General features: G+C 45.4%; 1 protein-coding gene across 1 annotated transcript in view; it reads left to right on the top strand.

The window, feature by feature from the left end:
* ISOC1 (isochorismatase domain containing 1) overlaps positions 1-19,174 on the top strand; it is a 145,704-nt gene extending 126,530 nt beyond the window's left edge. The window contains exon 5 of the mRNA XM_063964255.1: positions 15,464-19,174. Coding sequence (XP_063820325.1) covers positions 15,464-15,610 — 147 coding nt within the window. The 3' untranslated portion in view covers positions 15,611-19,174. The remainder of the gene's footprint in view (positions 1-15,463) is intronic.
* Positions 19,175-22,749: the final 3,575 nt, after the last annotated feature.

Raw genomic sequence — 22,749 nt, forward strand, 5'->3', positions numbered from 1 at the left:
TCCACTTCCACTGATACCAAAAGTTCTCAAAATCATAACAAGGGTTCGAGCAATCTTCATTGCCCCAGACTGGCCAAGGAGGGCTTGGTATCCGGATCTTCAGGAGTTGCTTATAGAAGATCCTCAGCCTCTTCCTCCTCGCGAGGACCTGCTGCAGCAGGGACTGTGTGTGTATCAGGACTTACCGCGGCTGCGTTTGATGGCATGGCTGTTGAGCGCCGGATCCTAGCCCGAAAGGGTATTCCCAAGGAAGTCATCCCCACTCTTATTCAGGCCTGGAAAGGAGTAACGTCTAAACATCACCACCGTATTTGGAGAAAATGTGTCTTATTGTGAATCCAAGAGGGCTCCTACGGAGGATTTTCAGTTGGGACGTTTTCTCCATTTTCTGCAGGCTGGTGTGGATGCGGGCCTAAGATTGGGTTCAATCAAGGTCCAGATTTCGGCCTTATCAGTTTTCTTTCAAAAACAATTGGCCTCCCTTCCAGAAGTTCAGACATTCGTGAAAGGGGTTCTGCACATCCAGCCTCCATTTGTGCCTCCAGTGGCACCATGGGACCTTAATGTGGTGTTGCAGTTCCTTCATTCGGATTGGTTTAAACCTCTACAGGAGGTAGAATTGAAGTTTCTCACTGAGTTGGGGGCCTTGTCTCACAAGAGCCCTTACCTGATCTTCCATGAAGATAGGGCAGCGTTGAGAACTCGCCAAGAATTTCTTCCAAAGGTGGTTTCGTCTTTCCACATGAACCAACCTATTGTGGTGCCAGTGGTTACTGACACTTTCACTGAGTCAAAGTCTCTTGATGTGGTTAGAGCTTTGAAAATGTATGTCGCAAGAACAGCTCGGATAAGGAAAACAGAGGCTCTGTTTGTCCTGTATGCCCCCAACAAGATTGGGTGTCTTGCTACTAAGCAGACTATTGCGCGCTGGATCAAAGGGACGATTCAGCACGCTCATTCCACGGCAGGATTGCCGATACCGAAGTCTGTAAATGCCCATTCTACTAGAAAGGTGGGCTCATCCTGGGCGGCTGCCCGGGGGGTCTCGGCTTTACAACTTTGCTGAGCAGCTACTTGGTCAGGGTCAAACACATTTGCTAAATTTTACAAGTTTGACACCTTGGACGATGAGGACCTCAAGTTTGATCAATCGGTGCTGCAGGGTCATCCGCACTCTCCCGCCCGTACTGGAGCTTTGGTATAACCCCATGGTACTGAAGTGGACCAGAGCATCCTCTAGGACGTATGAGAAAATAGGATTTTAATACCTACCGGTAAATCCTTTTCTCCTAGTCCGTAGAGGATGCTGGGCACCCGACCCAGTGCGTACTTTACCTGCAGTTGTTATTTTGTAGTTCCACTAATGTTGTGTTACGATTATTTCAGCATGTTGCTGCAATTGTTCATGCCTGTTAGCGTGTGTTATGTTGAATGCCATGTTGTGCGGCATGGTTGAGGTGTGAGCTGGTATGAATCTCGCCTTTAGTTTAAAAGTAAATCCTTTCCTCGAAATGTCCGTCTCCCTGGGCACAGTGCCTATACTGAGGTCTGGAGGAGGGGCATAGAGGGAGGACCCAGTTCACACCCTTGAAAAGTCTTAGTGCCCATGGTTCCTGCGGAACCGTCTATACCCCATGGTACTGAAGTGGACCCCAGCATCCCCTACAGACTAGGAGAAAAGGATTTTACCGGTAGGTATTAAAACAGGGAATTAAACATCAGGTTATAAAATATAATACATGTTTTCTTACAATTGAACTTGGAGCAGCACATGAAGTACAGTACACTTGCACTTCAGATGCCTGAATGATCAGTATCTTGTATTCATAAAGGCACCACAAGGAGAGAGGGAGAGGTACATTTGTGTGTCAGCAACATATAGGTAGTACTGGATGCTTAAGAAGCTGATGAAAAATAGGATTTTCCATTAAGATTTGCCCTATGACTCTTTGGGTTGGTATATACCTGTCTGAATCCCATACATGGATTGTTTTATAACTATGGGGTCATTGTATGAACTGGCGATATGGGGTAGAAGCGGTATCCGCGCACCTTATGTGCGCTCTACCGATTCTCTCCCATGTATGAAAGCAGCGGTGCGGGCACAATGACAGGGTCGCCCCTGACCATATCGGCGCTGCTGTCTAAATGATAGCAGGCTGATATGCGCGGGCAATGTATGAATGGTCAGCATCGCTGACCGTTCCGACACCAAATTAACAGCTGCAGGTGGTGATGCCCATTCACCACAGCAGGGTCAGAGCTGTCCCTGCCTGTGGCAGGTGCTGGCTCCAGACTGCGCTGGGGATCTCGCGTGAGTAGCGAGATCCCGCACATGCGCAGAGGAGCCGGCCGGGGAGGAGACGCAGCTAGTCAGCTCTGAGCTGATGCGCTATGTTCTCGGGGGACATCGCCGCTTCAGCAGACAAGATGTTAATACATCTTGTCGATGTCCCTTCCTGCTTGGCCCCGGTAATGAGGCAAAGGAGGAAGTGATCGTGCCGCTATAATACGTTTATCTATATATGTCCTCCATGCTTACTTTCACCCTTCTGTTTAAAGTAACCATATTAAAAGAAGGATGTGCTTCTCTGAGTAAGCAGGCAAACAGTGAAACAGTGAATGACAGCTAGGCAGACTTGATTTGCAGAACTGCATCAGAACTCTCATCAGGTCTGTGTCCTTAAGATGTAGAATGAAGGGGGGGGGGGGGGGGGGGAGTACTAATTTACTAACAGATCTTCAGTTGATTGTCATAGTCAACTAAGAAATAAGTTTAACCTTTATGACTCCTACCTTAAAATGTTAATTATAGGATTTAGTGGTTCTTTATAGGAAAATTATTTTTCAGTGAATTAAACATATCATATTAAACATATTAAGAATCGTCAAATATAATTTCATTAATGTGCACTTTTAGGGGAGAATCTAATTAGCAGGAGGGTTTACCCCACAGCTATTTACCCATTCTAGTGCTCTGCAAAGCTCAGTGTGGAAGGTTAGTTGGGCTCTGAGTAGGGAGAGCAAAAACAGCTGTATGGATACATTCTTCCTCCTGAGCAAATGGGGTTCTGAGTGCCACCAGTTTTTTAGTAACTACTGTACATTGTACACACATAATCTAATAGGACCTGGTGACAGGTCTTCAAGTACTGTTTGTAAGCTTGTTTCAGCACTTCAGTAACATCTATTCTAGAGAAAGTGAGAGTTATCAGTCACTTACTATATAAAGTAGGCCACTGCGGCTGGGACTGATGGAGTTGGAGCAACAGTAGAAGAGCCATTTGCGAGGTGCTGTGTTTAGTATAGATTGTCTGGGTGAAAGTGTAGACCAGTAAGAAGAGGAATGCTACTGTATGTGAGAAGTTGCGAGTGCATGAATCAAAGTTCTCTCAGTGTATTCTTGTTGGCACAATGTGCATCTTCAGGATATGGTTCGAAGATACGTGTAACAGGATTTTGGATACACGGTGGATGTGGGGATCAAAGGAGAGTTCTAAATTAAGGATGAATACAGCACTCTTGCATATGTATATATAGCTCCATTTTATTTAGTATGCCCTAAAGAATGTTCTTATTCCCTCTAACAAACCCCTGCACCCATTCAGAAAGCTTCCCAAAAGATTTCCCTATTAAACGACTTTACTTCTGCTGCTTTTACATAAAGTAAACGATCACTAGAACAGTGTGCAATGTCTTTTTCGCTCAAAATGTGCATCTTATTTGCATAAATAAAACAATTAGAAGCTAAAAAAAAACTGCATTGCCAGAGTATACTGACCACTGGCGCTTGTGACAATTGTACATCTATGTGCGACAGAGTCTGATTCTGTGTCAACAGGGCTCCGACGCAAGTGCCCTTAGCTTTTCCTCACACCAGCTTCCGTTGTGCTTCATCTGCAACTTTGTACATGTGTAAAACCAATTCTTGTGCCGATAAAATCACAGCTCAGCATCTCTTCTACACTGTGAGTGTCTTTTCGTTATGTCTGCAGTGCTACTAAAATGAAAGAGAAATATGGTACGCTACTCATCTCTGAGCACCATAGTCACCCTGGTCGTTTTGCACTGTATGGCTAAAAGACACTGACACTCGGTACACGTCTGTATGTTAACAAGAGAATCTGGCGCAGAGGATCAAATAAGAAGGAAATATATAGGGCCTCTTCTAGAAATGGACTTAAGTGCACTTTTTTGGGCCACAACTTGCTTCCCCCCAATGTGCATATAACTTTTTACAGGTAACTTGCACCTGGGACTTTCTATGACAAGCGGGGCAGGTCAGGGGTTAGAGTGGCTGTGTAGGGTGGCCAGTGTATTGTAAGTGTATATTGTAGTCCTGTTGACACAAATTTTTGCTAAAGTGGCCAGCAAAAAGCCGTATAGATGCCTGTTCATAAGAACTGGGTTTATGGGTGCTAAAACCTTAATGCAATTTGCAAGCTGATTATAACGAAGGTTGCAGGCATCCTGATTCATCAAATGCATCTATGTCACCTTTTTAATTCAAGTTAAGTAAAAGTGCTGAAACTGTTATTTAAAAGTAAGTTTGCATTGTACTGAATATTTATATTGTACAAATTGTATTCTAATTTCCTATTCTGCTTGGGAAGGGGAAGGCTGCCAATATGTTTTGGTGTTTGTAAGTGTAGATATACTACCCTTAACACTCATTGAAACAATGCTTCATTCCTTCCGAAAATAGATTCAATTAATAGCTATTATCTCACGTATAATTGCATGCTTTTGCGATTTCATAGAATAAATCAAAGAACCTGAAAAGAGAAAAACAGCTTTTTTCCCCCCAAGATATTCTAAAATGGGCTGGATAGATTTGTCTGTACCCCTTAGAAAAGATAATAAACAACTTATAGTGACATTTCAAAGTTATTGCTTTCTTCAATTATCATAACACGTCTCCAATTTTCTAATCAGTAATTCATCCTATTTAAAGGCGAAAATTAGTCTCTCTGCTGTTTGGTATCATTGTGTGCGCCACACTGACCATTGACCAAAGAAAGCAAAAGAAGAGAGTTGTCTGAGGAAATCGGAAAGAAAATTATAGACAAACATGTTAAACATAAAAGGCTATAAGGCTATGACTAAGCTGGTTGATGTCCCTGTGACTACAGTTGCAAATATTAAGTTTAAAGTCCACGGGACTGTGGCCAACCTCATTGGATACGGCTAACAGAGGAATATCGACCCCAGATTCAACAGAAGCATAGTGAAACTGGTTGAGAGAAAAAAAAAGCCAAGGAAAACTTCCAAAGACACTCTGAACTGAGGTCAAAGTATGTCTGTGTCTTATTGCACCATCCCAATGCTTTTGAGCAGAAGTGGGCTGTATGGAAGAAGACTCAGGAGGACTTCACTTTTGAAAAAAACATGAAAAAGCTAGACTGGAATATGTTTAAAATGCACAATGCTTCCGGGAGAATGTCCTTTGGAGAGATGAGTCGAGGTCTTTTTGGCAAGTAACTCAAGCTATATGTTCAGATTAAAAAAAAATAAACTGCAAAAGAAAAGAACACCATACCTACTATGATACATGAAGGAGGCTTGGTTATGTTTTGGTGCTGCTTTGCTGCATCTGGTATGAGGAACCTTGAGTCTAGAGCACAATGAAATATTAATATTATCAAGGCATTCTAGATTGATATATGCGGCTCAGTGTGAGAAAGCTCTGTCATAGGTCATGGGTCCAAGAGGATAATGACCCAAACCACGGCTAAAAGCACCCAAGAATTAATAAGAACAGAGCATTGGATTGTTTTGAAGTGGCCTTCTAGAAGCATTGATCTGAATCCCATCGAACATCTGTGGAAAGTGATGTAACATGCAGTCTGAAGAAGACACCAATGAAACCTGAGACAGTTGGAGCAATTGTTAAGAGAGTGGAGCAAACTAGCTGTTGCCAGGTACAGAATTCTCATTAAAAGCTACAGAAATCGCTTTTTTTGCAGTGATTGCCTCTAAAGATTGTACAACAAAAGATTAGGTTAATGGTCCCATCATTTTTGTCTATGCCATTTTAATTTGTTATATTTAAAATATTCTGTTGACTCAAAAAAATCTAATTCAAAGTCTGATTTCTAGTAAGCATTGAATAAACAATATTGGATGCCCCTGCCTGTCACTTTTAAGTTCTTTCAGTGAAAAGTCATGGATTCTCTCATGGAAGGTCACCAACAAATTTGTGTATGTATATATACACTGCTCAAAAAAATAAAGGGAACACTAAAATAACACATCCTAGATCTGAATGAATGAAATTTTCTTATTAAATACTTTGTTCTTTACATAGTTGAATGTGCTGACAACAAAATCACACAAAAGTTATCAATGGAAATCAAATGTATTAACCCATGGAGCTCTGGATTTGGAGTCACCCTCAAAATTAAAGTGGAAAAACACCCTACAGGCTGATCCAACTTTGATGTAATGTCCTTAAAACAAGTCAAAATGAGGCTCAGTAGTGTGTGTGGCCTCCATGTGCCTATATGACCTCCCTACAACCCACACAAGTGGCTCAGGTAGTGCAGCTCATCCAGGATGGCACATCAATGCGAGCTGTGGCAAGAAGGTTTGCTGCGTCTGTCAGCGTAGTGTCCAGAGCATGGAGGCGCTACCAGGAGACAGGCCAGTACATCAGGAGACGTGGAGGAGGCCGAGGAGGGCAACAACCCAGCAGCAGGACCGCTACCTCTACCTTTGTGCAAGGAGGAACAGGAGGAGCACTGCCAGAGCCCTGCAAAATGACCTCCAGGAAGCCACAAATGTGCATTTGTCTACTCAAACGATCAGAAACAGACTCCATGAGGGTGGTATGAGGGCCCGACGTCCACAGGTGGGGGTTGTGCTTACAGCCCAACACTGTGCAGGACGTTTGGCATTTGCCAGAGAACACCAAGATTGGCAAATTCGCCACTGGCGCCCTGTGCTCTTCACAGATAAAAGCATGTTCTCATTGAGCACATGTGACAGATGTGACAGAGTCTGGAGACGCCAAGGAGAACTTTCTGCTGCCTGCAGCATCCTCCAGCATGACCGGTTTGGCAGTGGGTCAGTAATGGTGTGGGGTGGCATTTCTTTGGGGGGCCGCACAGCCCTCCATGTGCTTGCCAGAGGTATCCTGACTGCCATTAGATACCGAGATGAGATCCTCAGACCCCTTGTGAGACCATATGCTGGTGCGGTTGGCCCTGGGTTCCTCCTAATGCTAGACAATGTTAGACCTCATGTGGCTGGAATGTGTCAGCAGTTCCTGCAAGACGAAGGCATTGATGCTATGGACTGGCCCGCCCGTTCCCCAGACCTGAATCCAATTGAGCACATCTGGGACATCATGTCTCGCTCCATCCACCAATGCCACGTTGCACCACAGACTGTCCAGGAGTTGGCGGATGCTTTAGTCCAGGTCTGGGAGGAGATCCCTCAGGAGACCATCCGCCACCTCATCAGGAGCATGCCCAGGCTTTGTAGGGAGGTCATACAGGCATGAAGAGGCCACATACACTACTGAGCCTCATTTTGACTTGTTTTAAGGACATTACATCAAAGTTGGATCAGCCTGTAGTGTGTTTTTCCACTTTAATTTTGAGGGTGACTCCGAATCCAGACCTCCATGGGTTAATACATTTGATTTCCATTGATAATTTTTGTGTGATTTTGTTGTCCGCATATTCAACTATGTAAAGAACAAAGTATTTAATAAGAATATTTCATTCATTCAGATATAGGATGTGTTATTTTAGTGTTCCCTTAATTTTTTTGAGCAGTGTATTTACAGCCCGGCACTCCACTGTCTAATGGTAATTAACTGGGTGCCTTCCGTGAAGAGGTAATGCATATAGATCAAAGAACAGTGGCACTCCAGGGTTTGTTTGAAAAAAATATTTTTCAAAGTGTCACATAAATTTCCAACGTGCCGCTGTTCTTTGACTGTCTATCAGCTTTTAGGAGCAAATGGTTGATTGTCATTTGCTCCCACACATTACCAGATTTTTGCTCCATCTAGAAAGATTGGACAGCTTTTCAACGCCTGTTAGTGGATGGATAACAGAGAGGGTGGATTTGGGCTTAGCTAGTGGTCAGGGAAGCTGTACTTGCTTAACAAATGTGATGTGATAACATTTGTGAGGAATAAAGAAGCCACCTGACAGAGCAACCTGAGTGAAGAGTAGTTTTCTGTGAAGGAACCTTTTACATAGATTATAATATTTATTTCTCTAACGTCCTAAGTGGATGCTGGGACTCCGTAAGGACCATGGGGAATAGCGGCTCCGCAGGAGACAGGGCACAAAATAAAAGCTTGAGATATCAGGTGGTGTGCACTGGCTCCTCCCCCTATGACCCTCCTCCAAGCCAGTTAGATTTTGTGCCCGGCCGAGAAGGGTGCAAACTAGGTAGCTCTCCAGAGCTGCTTAGAATAAAAGTTTAGTTAGGTTTTTTTTATTTTCAGTGAGTCCTGCTGGCAACAGGCTCACTGCATCGTGGGACTAAGGGGAGAAGAAGCGAACTCACCTGAGTGCAGAGTGGATTGGGCTTCTTAGGCTACTGGACGTTAGCTCCAGAGGGACGATCACAGGTTCAGCCTGGATGGGTCACCGGAGCCGCGCCGCCGTCCCCCTTACAGAGCCAGAAGAGACGAAGGTCCGGTGAAAGCGGCGGCAGAAGACATCCTGTCTTCAAGACTAAGGTAGCGCACAGCACCGCAGCTGTGCGCCATTGCTCTCAGCACACTTCACACTCCGGTCACTGAGGGTGCAGGGCGCTGGGGGGGAGCGCCCTGAGACGCAATATAACACACATATACCTTAGCTGGCAAAAGGAATACATCACATATAGCTCCAGGGCTATATGGATGTATTTTTTCCCCTGCCATTTTACACAAAAAAGCGGGAGTTAAGGACGTCGTGAAGGGGCGGGGCCTATCTCCTCAGCACACTGGCGCCATTATTCCCTCACAGCTCCGCTGGAAGGACGGCTCCCTGATTCTCCCCTGCAGTACTGCATCTGATTCAGGGTAAAAAAGAGAAGGGGGGGCATTTTGGCAGCAAATAACTAGATTAACAGCAGCTATAAGGGATTAACACTTATATAAGGTTATCCCTGTATATATATAGCGCTGGGTGTGTGCTGGCAGACTCTCCCTCTGTCTCTCCAAAGGGCTAAGTAGGGTCCTGTCCTCTATCAGAGCATTCCCGGTGTGTGTGCTGTGTGTCGGTACGCGTGTGTCGACATGTATGAGGAGGAAAATGAGGTGGAGGCGGAGCAGTTGCCTGTGTTAGTGATGTCACCCCCTAGGGAGTCGACACCTGACTGGATGATTGTGTTTAAGCAATTAAGTGATAATGTCAGCAATTTACAAAAAAAACTGTTGACGACATGAGAAAGCCGGCAAATCAATTAGTGCCTGTTCAGGCGTCTCAGACACCCTCAGGGGCCCTAAAACGGCCGCTACCTCAGTGGGTCGACACGGATCCAGATTCAGATACTGAATCTAGTGTCGACGGTGACGAGACAAACGTAATGTCCAGTAGGGCCACACGTTACATGATCACGGCAATGAAAGAGGCATTGAACCTTTCTGACACTACAAATACCTCAAAGGCGGGTATTATGTGGGGTGTGAAAAAACTGCCAATAGTTTTTCCTGAGTCTGAGGAAATAAATGAGGTGTGTGATAAAGCGTGGGTTTCCCCCAATAAAAAACAGCTAATTTCTAATAAGTTATTAGCACTATACCCTTTCCCGCCAGAGGTTAGGGCACGGTGGGAAACACCCCCTAGGGTAGATAAGGCGCTCACACGTTTATCTAAACAAGTAGCGTTACCGTCCCCTGATACGGCCACCCTCAAAGAACCAGCTGATAGGAGGCTGGAAAATATCCTGAAAAGTATATACACGCATACTGGTGTTATACTGCGACCAGCAATCGCATCAGCCTGGATGTGCAGTGCTGGAGTCGCATGGGCGGATTCCCTGACTGAGAATATTGATACCCTGGATAGGGACAATATTCTGTTAACTATAGAACATTTAAAGGATGCATTGCTATATATGCGTGATGCGCAGAGGGATATTTGTACCCTGGCATCAAGAGTAAGCGCAATGTCCATCTCTGCCAGAAGAGCATTATGGACCAGACAGTGGTCAGGGGACGCAGATTCCAAACGGCACATGGAAGTATTGCCGTATAAGGGGGAGGAGTTATTTGGGGCTGGTGTAACAGACCTGGTGGCCACGGCAACGGCTGGAAAATCCACCTTTTTACCCCAGGTTACTTCACATCAAGACACGGTGGGGGCCCGTCTCAAGAATTTCAACGCGCAGTGGGCTCACTCGCAAGTGGATCCCTGGATTCTACAGGTAGTATCACAGGGGTACAAACTGGAATTCGAGGCGTTTCCTCCTCATCGGTTCCTGAAGTCTGCTTTACCAAAGTCTCCCTCCGACAGGGAGGCAGTTCTGGAAGCCATTCACAAGCTGTACTCCCAGCAGGTGATAATCAAGGTACCCCTCTTACAACAGGGGAAGGGGTATTATTCCACACTATTTGTGGTACCGAAGCCGGACGGCTCGGTGAGACCAATATTAAATCTAAAATCTTTGAACACTTACATAAAAAGGTTCAAATTCAAGATGGAGTCACTCAGAGCGGTGATAGCGAACCTGGAAGAGGGGGACTATATGGTGTCGCTGGACATCAAGGATGCTTATCTCCACGTCCCAATATATCCTTCTCACCAAGGGTACCTCAGGTTTGTAGTACAAAACTGTCATTATCAGTTTCAGACGCTGCCGTTTGGATTGTCCACGGCGCCTCGGGTCTTTACCAAGGTAATGGCCGAAATGATGATTCTTCTACGAAGAAAAGGCATCTTAATTATCCCTTACTTGGACGATCTCCTGATAAGGGCAAGAACCAAGGAACAGTTAGAAGTCGGAGTGGCACTATCTCAGGTAGTGCTAAGTCAGCACGGATGGATTCTAAATATTCCAAAATCGCAGCTGATTCCAACGACACGTCTACTGTTCTTAGGAATGATTCTGGACACAGTCCAGAAGAAGGTGTTTCTCCCGGAGGAGAAGGCCAGGGAGTTATCCGAGCTAGTCAGGAACCTCCTAAAACCAGGACAGGTCTCAGTGCATCAGTGCACAAGGGTCCTGGGAAAAATGGTGGCTTCTTACGAAGCGATTCCATTCGGAAGATTCCATGCAAGAACTTTTCAGTGGGATCTACTGGGAAAATGGTCCGGATCGCATCTTCAGATGCATCAACGGATAACCCTGTCGCCAAGGACAAGGGTGTCTCTCCTGTGGTGGCTTCAGAGGGCTCATCTACTAGAGGGCCGCAGATTTGGCATTCAGGATTGGATCCTGGTAACCACGGATGCCAGCCTGAGAGGCTGGGGAGCAGTCACACAGGGAAGGAATTTCCAGGGCTTGTGGTCAAGCATGGAAACATCTCTTCATATAAACATTCTAGAACTAAGGGCCATTTACAATGCCTTAATTCAAGCAAAACCTCTGCTTCAGGGTCAGGCGGTGTTGATCCAGTTGGACAACATCACGTCAGTCGCCCACATAAACAGACAGGGCGGCACGAGAAGCAGGAGGGCAATGGCAGAAACTGCAAGGATTCTTCGCTGGGCGGAAAATCATGTGATAGCACTGTCAGCAGTGTTCATTCCGGGAGTGGACAACTGGGAAGCAGACTTCCTCAGCAGACACGACCTTCACCCGGGAGAGTGGGGACTTCACCCAGAAGTCTTCCACCAAATTGTAAACCGTTGGGAAAGACCAAAGGTGGACATGATGGCGTCACGTCTAAACAAAAAACTGGACAGATATTGCGCCAGGTCAAGGGACCCTCAGGCAATAGCAGTGGACGCTCTGGTAACGCCGTGGGTGTACCAGTCAGTGTATGTATTCCCTCCTCTGCCCCTCATACCGAAAGTATTGAGAATCATAAGAAGGAGAGGAGTAAGAACTATACTCGTGGTTCCGGATTGGCCAAGAAGGTCTTGGTACCCGGAACTTCAAGAGATGCTCACGGACGAACCGTGGCCTCTACCTCTAAGACAGGACCTGCTACTGCAGGGGCCTTGTCTGTTCCAAGACTTACCGCGGCTGCGTTTGACGGCATGGCGGTTGAACGCCGGATCCTGAAGGACAAGGGCATTCCAGAAGAAGTCATCCCTACTCTGGTAAAAGCCAGAAAGGAAGTAACCGCAAAACATTTTCACCGCATTTGGCGTAAATATGTTGCGTGGTGTGAGGCCAAGAAGGCCCCTACACAGGAATTTCAACTGGGTCGTTTCTTGCATTTCCTGCAAACAGGACTGTCTATGGGCCTAAAATTAGGGTCCATTAAGGTTCAAATTTCGGCCCTGTCGATATTCTTCCAGAAAGAACTGGCTTCAGTACCTGAAGTTCAGACATTTGTGAAAGGGGTGCTGCACATACAGCCTCCTTTTGTGCCTCCAGTGGCACCTTGGGATCTCAATGTTGTGTTGAGATTTCTAAAATCACACTGGTTTGAACCATTGTCTACGGTAGATTTAAAATATCTCACGTGGAAGGTGTCGATGCTGTTGGCCTTGGCTTCAGCTAGGCGTGTGTCAGAATTGGCGGCTTTATCATGTAAAAGCCCTTACCTAAATTTTCATTCTGACAGGGCGGAATTGAGGACTCGTCCTCAATTTCTACCTAAGGTGGTTTCTGCATTTCACATGAACCAACCTATTGTGGTACCTGCGGCTACTAGGGACTTAGAGGACTCTAAGTTGCTGGACGTTGTCAGGGCCTTGAAAATATATGTTTCCAGGACGGCTGGAGTCAGGAAAACTGACTCGCTGTTTATCCTGTATGCACCCAACAAGCTGGGTGCTCCTGCTTCAAAGCAGACGATTGCTCGTTGGATTTGTAGTACAATTCAGCTTGCACATTCCGTGGCAGGATTGCCACAGCCAAAATCAGTAAAAGCCCATTCCACAAGGAAAGTGGGCTCATCTTGGGCGGCTGCCCGAGGGGTCTCGGCTTTACAACTTTGCCGAGCAGCTACTTGGTCAGGGGCAAACACGTTTGCTAAATTCTACAAATTTGATACCCTGGCTGAGGAGGACCTGGAGTTCTCTCATTCGGTGCTGCAGAGTCATCCGCTCTCTCCCGCCCGTTTGGGAGCTTTGGTATAATCCCCATGGTCCTTACGGAGTCCCAGCATCCACTTAGGACGTTAGAGAAAATAAGATTTTACTTACCGATAAATCTATTTCTCGTAGTCCGTAGTGGATGCTGGGCGCCCATCCCTAGTGCGGATTGTCTGCAATACTTGTATATAGTTATTGTTACAAAAAATTCGGGTTATTATTGTTGAGCCATCTTTTCAGAGGCTCCTTTAAATTCATCATACTGTTAACTGGGTTCAGATCACGAGTTGTACGGTGTGATTGGTGTGGCTGGTATGAGTCTTACCCGGGATTCAATATCCTTCCTTATTATGTAAGCTCGTCCGGGCACAGTATCCTAACTGGCTTGGAGGAGGGTCATAGGGGGAGGAGCCAGTGCACACCACCTGATATCTCAAGCTTTTATTTTGTGCCCTGTCTCCTGCGGAGCCGCTATTCCCCATGGTCCTTACGGAGTCCCAGCATCCACTACGGACTACGAGAAATAGATTTATCGGTAAGTAAAATCTTATTATTTCTTTCATTGATTACCCCTTTTCCACAAAAAATGCTGGGTCTAACCTGGGTTTTCGAAACACGGTTTCAACCTATGTCACAGCCAGGTTGACCCCTTTCACACCACAGGCTGGACCCTGCATATTGGCGGGTAGGCCCCTTTTAAACTGCACCCATATACAGTTTCTGTTCTGCTTGGTGCTAACTTCAAGTGCCGGTGATCTGGCCTTCTGTATACTTGAAACATGACCCGGGTCAGATGAGATGGGTCTCTTCGTTCACACTGCACCGTTACTCGTGTTGGTGCCTGGCTCAACCCTGGTAGCAGCCAGTTCGGATTCCCAGGTAACATGACCTGGATGGTGTGAAAAGGTTAGATCAAAATCAATCATCAACCCGGGGTTGCCCCGTCAATATCCTAGGTTAAAAGTTTGTTGGAAAAAGGGTATTATCTTCCACTTAAGTGTTTCCTGGGGAAGCAAGATACTTCTTGCTCCCCCAGGAAAGGGAAGAAGCAATGCATGTTGGTACCATTTTAGTAATAGCTTTGTATGTTATATAGATTGTAAGCTTGCGAACAGGGCCTTCCTACCTCTATGACTGTTTGTTATCACCCAGTCTGTTATTGTTATTTCCAATTGTAAAGCGCAACGGAATTTGCTGCGCTATATAAGAAACTGTTAATAAATAAATGTTGGTAGATGTATGATTTATGTTAAAAAGATGGTGTGGGGAACACAAGATAGCACTGAATCAAGGACGATCTCTAGGCAGTGAGTTAAAGTAGTGGGTATATCATCTGAGACATCAGGTAGGTAGATTCTGTTGACTTGTTGGAATATTCTAAGGCCAGTTTTTGAAAAATTGAGTTTGTGCTGGTGAGAGGACATCCAAGGTGAAATGGCAGGAAGACCTTCAGTAACGGGCCAGCACAGATGGTGAGCGAACCGGAGAGGATATCTGCCAGAGGTACACACCTGGCAACTATCAGCTTATTTTGTTTGTTTCATAATTAAGATGAAGTGTTTCTTTGGCCTTACACAGTTACTTTCAGATCCCATTCCCCTGTAAACTGAAGTGTTATTTGAAAGACATTGTGTATCTATCAGATGTTTCCCCAGCGATAAATAGTTGGCTGAATTGTTAGCGGATATAAGGCCGCTTAGAAAGGTCAGAACTAGGTAGACACATTTGAGCATTGAATGACCCAGCTAAATTGCAGTTTGTGCCCCCAGCTAGTGTCTGCACTGAGCCACTAAATAATTGTGTCATGAAGGCTTATTGGATTCTCCAAATAAATACACTGTGCTGACATGTTACAGCACTGAAAGGAAGTCGCTGCAGGCAAAATCCGTGCATCATTTCATGCACTCAAATCATTGTATTAGACTTCATCAGTCTGTCATTTTTATACAGCAGTGATTTGCATGTGATCATGGTGGAATTTGCTGCTTCACCAGAAGATTTTATTATGCTTGAATACTCTGGTTGAAACGGGCAGTATATGCTGGCTGGAAATTAATTCTCTTTGTCATGTGGTGCATAACTAGACAATTTGCATAAAATCAGGTGCATTTGTACACAAAAAAGAGGTAAAATGTTATTTGCAATTCAGGAAGCTCATTTATTACTGTAAGTTTTTGCAACTCATATGGTAAAACACTTAAGATCTTCTATGGAAAGAACTATTTTTCTCTTAAAGTGATCCATTAAAGTGTTTTCTGATTTTATTGATTTTGCTTTAAAGGTTTCTTATTCTCTTTATTTTGCAGCGTCTGGCAAGAAATGGGATTATAATTACCACAAGTGAGGCTGTACTACTACAGTTGGTTGCTGATAAGGACCATCCTAAATTCAAAGAAATTCAAAACCTTATCAAAGCAAGTGCCCCGGAGTCAGGACTCCTTTCTAAAGTGTAACTGCAAAATCTGACATTAGAACTTGGATTCCATTTACTGGTGGTCTCTTCAGTGCAAGATAATTGCAGTTCTGCATGAGTGTTCTTTGCAGTAAGCCAGTTCTTACTCCACTATCTTCATGGACACAGCTGTAAACTAAATGATTGTCTGCCTGTTTGTAAAATCAAGTGAATAATTTGTACATGTAGATTCATATGGAAAATAGTTTTTTTTTTTCATAGAAAAGGTATCTGGGGATACTAGTTTAGGACTCTGCAATCTCTTGTCTGTCCGTTTTGGAATGAACTATTACGCTTCACAGCCTAATCTACTTTCTTCAAGCATCTCTGCAACCAATAGAGGCAGATTCAGTAAGCCACAGGTTGATCTGTACAATCTCTTCCCCTGGGTAAAGTCTCCTGAGCTATTCAATTACAGAACCAGGATCAGCCACAAGCCTGCACTTACCATTAATCACCTGAGGATTGTGCAAGCAGATATGTGCTTCAACTGCAGCCTCTAGACTGTTTGCGGGTCTGCAATTAAATGGCTCTGGGCACTTTTACTTAGGGTAAAACACTGCGCTGATCAACCTGCAGGTATAATTGACTATAATCTTGGAGTGCTGAAATCTGTGGTTTTCTGTGAAATGTGGAGACGCCTCACACTTCTATAACAGTTACAGCACTTCCTGCGCAATTTGGTGAGTGCCAGACACTCATGTACATTCACATTCAATCTAAACTCTCATGTTTCGGCTGAAAGATATTTGACATAACTTGGGCACTATAAATATCCTAAAATGAGAGTGCACCCATTTCTTCTTCTGCCTGGGAGAAAGCGTGCTAGATGTCCCCACACTGCTGAAAGGCGGCTATGGAGACCGACTCCTTCCCCATTTCTGGGAACCTCCCTTTTTTGTTTAGTCTCTATGTAAAATATCCTTTTATCTAAAACATAACCGGACTTTACAGAGTTATCAAAGCATGTGTAAAATAAGATTTTTCACAAAGCAAATGAAGTGTTTATTGTGAACTAAATGTTCAGCATGCTACTTGTGAACTACATAAACTAGAAATGGATTCATACACATGAAATTCCAGTGAGTCCTAGCAAGTATATATGCAATGCTTTGTCACTTTAAGTGACTCGTTCAGTATGAGATTATACAGATGGAGCCTCGCTCATCTAGGCTTCTCTGCTGCGCCTAGGTGCACCTAGGCTTATTAGCATAAACCTTTCATCTATTGTTCTCAGCTGCAATACAATTCAGAGGGAACAATAAGTCATTACAGCAGGGGATTTAGTCTGACTGCCCTGGCTCAGTTAATCCTATTAAAGGGATAGATGAGGAGGGCTCCATCTGTATGTTGTACTGTACTAAGAGAGACTTATGAAACTTGGAGAGAGATGCAGTATAGTGCTTACCAATCAACTTCTGCCATTTTTCAAATGCAGCCAGTAACATTATAGTTAGAAGCTGCTGATTGGTAATTTATCTCTCTTTACTTTATCTCTCTCCAGACTGTAGGAAAAATGCAGCCGAAAACTGACTTTTTCAGAATTTGGCCGCTTGTCCATTTGTACCAAGCTTGGGTGTGGTGGGGGCGTTACCAAATATAAACCTATGGACTTCTTATCCGGTTTTCTACTGAGAGAGATTCATTCAGATCCCTCCCAGCACCCCCTGTGGTGCGTGCGTCACTGGAAGTCCTATCGCAAAGGACTGCTCTCATCGGGAATGCTGTCCTTTGCGATGTACATCGCATTTGTAAGTACATACACGAAGAGTATGTACGCGATGTGTAGCGAGATGTACTGCTGCTTAGTACATCCCACCCTCCAAGCTTTGATAAATTCAGCCCTAAGTGCAGTAAGTTATAGGGTTAGCTCCAATGTAGGAAGATGTAAATATTCAGCTTCACTTTTACTTCTCAACAAAGCTGTAATGGAAAGTCTGTAATATTAGGGGCGGGTGGGGAAGGGGGGACGTCAAAATACCGACAGCTGAATTCAGACACTCAAAATTCTGACTGATCCTGCCGTACGGGACGGTTAGGTTGCAGAAGGGGTGGGATAGGGTTTACCAGGATTCATCTGGTAGCCACTGTTGGCATCCTAACCATCTGGGTCCTGAGCGTCATGATTTCGTACCCAACCTGTGGGGATTGCAGCAAAGACTACTACTGAGGAGATTAGTCTACATTCCCGATACAGGTGTAACAGCAGTTATGTCTATGCTTCAATAAATATTTTTGCATTACATTTTAAAAAGGCCATTATGTTTACTGTATTTCCTCTTGATCCAGAAATAGGCAAAATTATTGTTAATTTTATCGTCAAACTCATAAATTGCAGAATTTAAAACTGCTTTATATTGCGAAAAGGCCTATTTTATGGTATTTAGTGTACTGGAAGGAAGTGTACTCACGATCTTATGAGCTATATTTAGGGTAAAGTTAATCACTGTAAGGAAGGAGGGATGAGAATAGAAAAACGGTAATCCCTTAACTAGCAATCCAACATTTGGATCTTTTTAATGATTTGTTACATGGATATTACAAAAGTACAGATATATGTATAATGTAGAAACAGAAAAACAATACTAAATACTTTTCAGGATGTTTGTCTCCACTAAAACAAATTTACTCAAGTCTACTTTGTGATTTACTATTGTAGAAGCAAGGGCGAGTCATCAGACAGCATTTAAAGGGGGTCATTCCGAGTTGATCGCTAGCTGCCGTTGTTCGCAGCGCAGCGATCAGGCTAAAAATCAGCCAATGGCCCTCATTCCGAGTTGATCGCTCGCTAGCTGCTTTTAGCAGCAGTACAAACGCTAAGCCGCCACCCTCTGGGAGTGTATCTTAGCTTAGCAGAAGTGCGAACGGAAGGATCGCAGCGCTGCTACAAAAAAAATTGTGCAGTTTCAGAGTAACTGCAGACCTACTCCTACCTTGCGATCACTTCAGACTATTTAGTTCCTGTTTTGACGTCGCAAACACGCCCTGCGTTCGGCCAGCCAGTCCCCTGTTTCTCCAGCCACTCCTGCGTTTTTATCTGGCATGCCTGCGTTTTTTCACACACTCCCCGAAAATGGCCAGTTACCACCCAGAAACACCCACTTCCTGTCAATCACTCAACGGTCAGCAGTGCAACTGAAAAGCGTTGCTAGACCTTGTGTAAAACTGCATCGGCTTTTGTGAAAGTACGTCGCGCGTGCGCACTGCGCCCCATACGCATGCGCAGAATTGTTGATTTTTAGCCTGATCGCTGCGCTGCAAACCGGCAGCTAGCGATCAACTCAGAATGACCCCCAATGTCTCATCCAATAGCAAAGACTGTGCGCTTACATTTGAATCACCAATGCTAAAATATTTTCTATATTCAATGTTTTATCACGTCAACACAGTGACTTCAAATAAGGTGCCTGCGTGTTCTATACGGTACCTTCGTTGGAATACATCTATAAAATGTGCAGTTTTTATTGTGTGTACATCTTTCTAGATTGTACTCTGTATTTTTATGTTTCCATTTTGGTCAATCCTTGGTAAATAAAATGTGACATTTTTTTCCATTTGTATATTATCATTGTTCTCTTTTTTTGGTGTGAACTGAGCTTGTTTGTATTTCAATGCTTCGAAGCCTTATGCAGTTTAGATTAATTTGGGATTTTGTGCTGCAGAAAATCGGTTACATCCTGGTCTAATCTCATTCTTTTGTAAAACGGTCCATCTGGAAGACATCAATCTGGGGAGGGGTGGTCTTCTGTTTGCCGGCGGTCGGGCTCCCGGCGCTCAGTATACCGGCGCCGGGAGCCCGACACTTATTTTCCCTCGTGGGGGTCCACGACCCCCATAGAGGGAGAATAAAATAGTGTGGCGCGCGTAGCGCGCCACCGTGCCCGTAGCGTGGCGAGCGCAGCGAGCCCGCAAGGGGCTCATTTGCGCTCGCCAAGCTGTCGGTAAGCCGGCGGTCGGGCTCCCGGCGCCGGGATGCTGGTCGCCGGGAGCCCGACCGCCGGCCAGCCGTAGTGAACCCCTGGGGAGGGGTCTGTTTTGTTAATGAAATGTTAGATTAACTCCAGAAATTCTGTTTAGTGCTTACAAATTTCAAACTGAGTGCATGCTGAAGAGGTATTGAAGCAGATGGGAAAACAGAATAATTATGTGGGGTTTATGCAACTTTATAAATGAATGCTTTTCTTAATGATAGTGATGTTTTCATTATTGAGTAATTCTGTAGATCTAGAATACAAATCTATGTAACATTAATAGGTGGTCATTCCGAGTTGTTTGCTCGCTGCCGTTTTTAGCAGAATAGCGATCAGGCTAAAAATGGGCGAATCTGCGCACGCGCAAAGTATTTTCACACAAAACGATGCTATTTTACACAGGTCCGAGCAACGCTTTTCAGTCGCTCTGCTGATCGGTGATTGATTGACAGGAAGTGGGTGTTTCTGGGTGGAAACTGAGCGTTTTCCGGGAGTGTGTTGAAAAATGCAGGCGTGTCAGGCTAAAACGCAGGAGTGGCTGGAGAAACGGGGGAGTGGCTGGCCGAACGCAGGGGGTGTTTGTGACGTCAAACCAGGAACTAAATGGACTGAGGTGATCGCAATCTATGAGTAGGTCTGGAGCTACTCAAACTGCAGGGAACTATTTAATAGCAGAACTGCTAATCTTTTGTTCGCACTTCTGCTAAGCTAAGATGCACTCCCAGAGGGTGGCGGCCTAGCGTGTGCAATGCTGCTAAAAGCAGCTAGCAAGCGATCAACTCGGAATGAGGGCCATAGTTTGTAGTTTTACAACTGTCACTACACATGCGCATTTTACTGTTACCCTTTGTCAGCGGCTCTAGTCTGCTGTGAGGAAGAGAAAGCCATTGCAGATGTATGAGGTTTCTGCCACTTTTCAATATGCCTCCAAATAGAGCCTCAAATTGCTGGAATATGGTAAGTATATAGCAGCTAAAATATATTTCTCTGACGTCCTAGTGGATGCTGGGGACTCCGTCAGGACCATAGGGAATAGCGGCTCCGCAGGAGACAGGGCACAAAATTTAAAAGTTTGACCACTAGGTGGTGTGTACTGGCTCCTCCCCCTATGACCCTCCTCCAAGCCTCAGTTAGGTTTTTGTGCCCGTCCGAGCAGGGTGCAATCTAGGTGGCTCTCATAAAGAGCTGCTTAGAGTAAAAGTTTTGATAGTTTTATTATTTTCAGTGAGTCCTGCTGGCAACAGGCTCACTGCAACGAGGGACCTAGGGGAGAAGAAGTGAACTCACCTGCGTGCAGGATGGATTTGCTTCTTAGGCTACTGGACACTAGCTCCAGAGGGACGATCACAGGTACAGCCTGGATGGGTCACCGGAGCCGCGCCGCCGACCCCCTTGCAGATGCCGAAGTAAGAAGAGGTCCAGAAACCGGCGGCTGAAGGCTTTTCAGTCTTCATGAGGTAGCGCACAGCACTGCAGCTGTGCACCATTGCGCTCAGGCACACTTCACACCGGCGGTCACTGAGGGTGCAGGGCGCTGGGGGGGGGCGCCCTGGGCAGCAATGTTAATACCTTTCTGGCTAAAAAGAATACATCACATATAGTCCATGAGGCTATATGGATGTATTTCACCCCTGCCAGGTCTCAGAAAAACCGGGAGAAGAGCCCGCCGGAATAGGGGGCGGGGCCTATCTCCTCAGCACACAGCGCCATTTTCCTACACAGCTCCGCTGCTAGGAAGGCTCCCAGGCTCTCCCCTGCACTGCACTACAGAAACAGGGTAAAAAACAGAGAGGGGGGGCATTTTTTGGCGATATTATATATATTTAAGCAGCTATAAGGAAACAACACTTATATAAGGTTGTTCCTATATAATTATAGCGCTTTGGTGTGTGCTGGCAAACTCTCCCTCTGTCTCCCCAAAGGGCTAGTGGGGTCCTGTCTTCTATCAGAGCATTCCCTGTGTGTCTGCTGTGTGTCGGTATGTGTGTGTCGACATGTATGAGGACGATGTTGGTGTGGAGGCGGAGCAATTGCCGGTAATGGTGATGTCACCCCCTAGGGAGTCGACACCGGAATGGATGGCTTTGTTTATGGAATTACGTGATAATGTCAGCACGCTGCAAAAGTCGGTTGACGACATGAGACGACCGGCAAACCAGTTAGTACCTGTACAGGCGTCTCAAACACCGTCAGGGGCTGTAAAACGCCCTTTGCCTCAGTCGGTCGACACAGACCCAGACACGGACACCGAATCTAGTGTCGACGGTGAAGAAACGAACGTATTTTCCAGTAGGGCCACACGTTATATGATCACGGCAATGAAGGAGGCTTTGCATATCTCTGATACTGCAAGTACCACAAAAAGGGGTATTATGTGGGGTCTGAAAAAACTACCTGTAGTTTTTCCTGAATCAGAGGAATTGAATGACGTGTGTGATGAAGCGTGGGTTACCCCTGATAAAAAAACTGCTAATTTCAAAGAAGTTATTGGCGTTATACCCTTTCCCGCCAGAGGTTAGGGCGCGCTGGGAAACACCCCCTAGGGTGGACAAAGCGCTCACACGTTTATCCAAACAAGTGGCGTTACCGTCTCCTGATACGGCCGCCCTCAAGGATCCAGCTGATAGGAGGCTGGAAAATACTCTAAAAAGTATATACACACATACTGGTGTTATACTGCGACCAGCAATCGCCTCAGCCTGGATGTGCAGTGCTGGGGTGGCTTGGTCGGATTCCCTGACTGAAAATATTGATACCCTGGATAGGGACAGTATTTTATTGACTATAGAGCAATTAAAGGATGCATTCCTTTATATGCGAGATGCACAGAGGGATATCTGCACTCTGGCATCAAGAGTAAGTGCGATGTCCATATCTGCCAGACAAGCGAGCAAAAGGACATTCATATTTGCCCCGAGGCAAAGGAAAGGGTAAGAGACTGCAGCAAGCAGCCCCTTCCCAGGAGCAGAAGTCCTCCCCGGCTTCTGCAAAGGCCTCAGCATGACGCTGGGACCTTACAAGCGGACTCAGGGGCGGTGGGGGGTCGCCTCAAGAATTTCAGCGCACAGTGGGCTCACTCGCAGGTGGACCCCTGGATCCTGCAGGTAGTATCTCAGGGTTACAGGTTGGAATTCGAGAAGTCTCCCCCTCGCCGGTTCCTAAAATCTGC

This window comes from Pseudophryne corroboree, chromosome 1 (genome assembly GCF_028390025.1).
Source record: "Pseudophryne corroboree isolate aPseCor3 chromosome 1, aPseCor3.hap2, whole genome shotgun sequence".
In the NCBI taxonomy this organism is placed as follows: Eukaryota; Metazoa; Chordata; class Amphibia; order Anura; family Myobatrachidae; genus Pseudophryne; species Pseudophryne corroboree.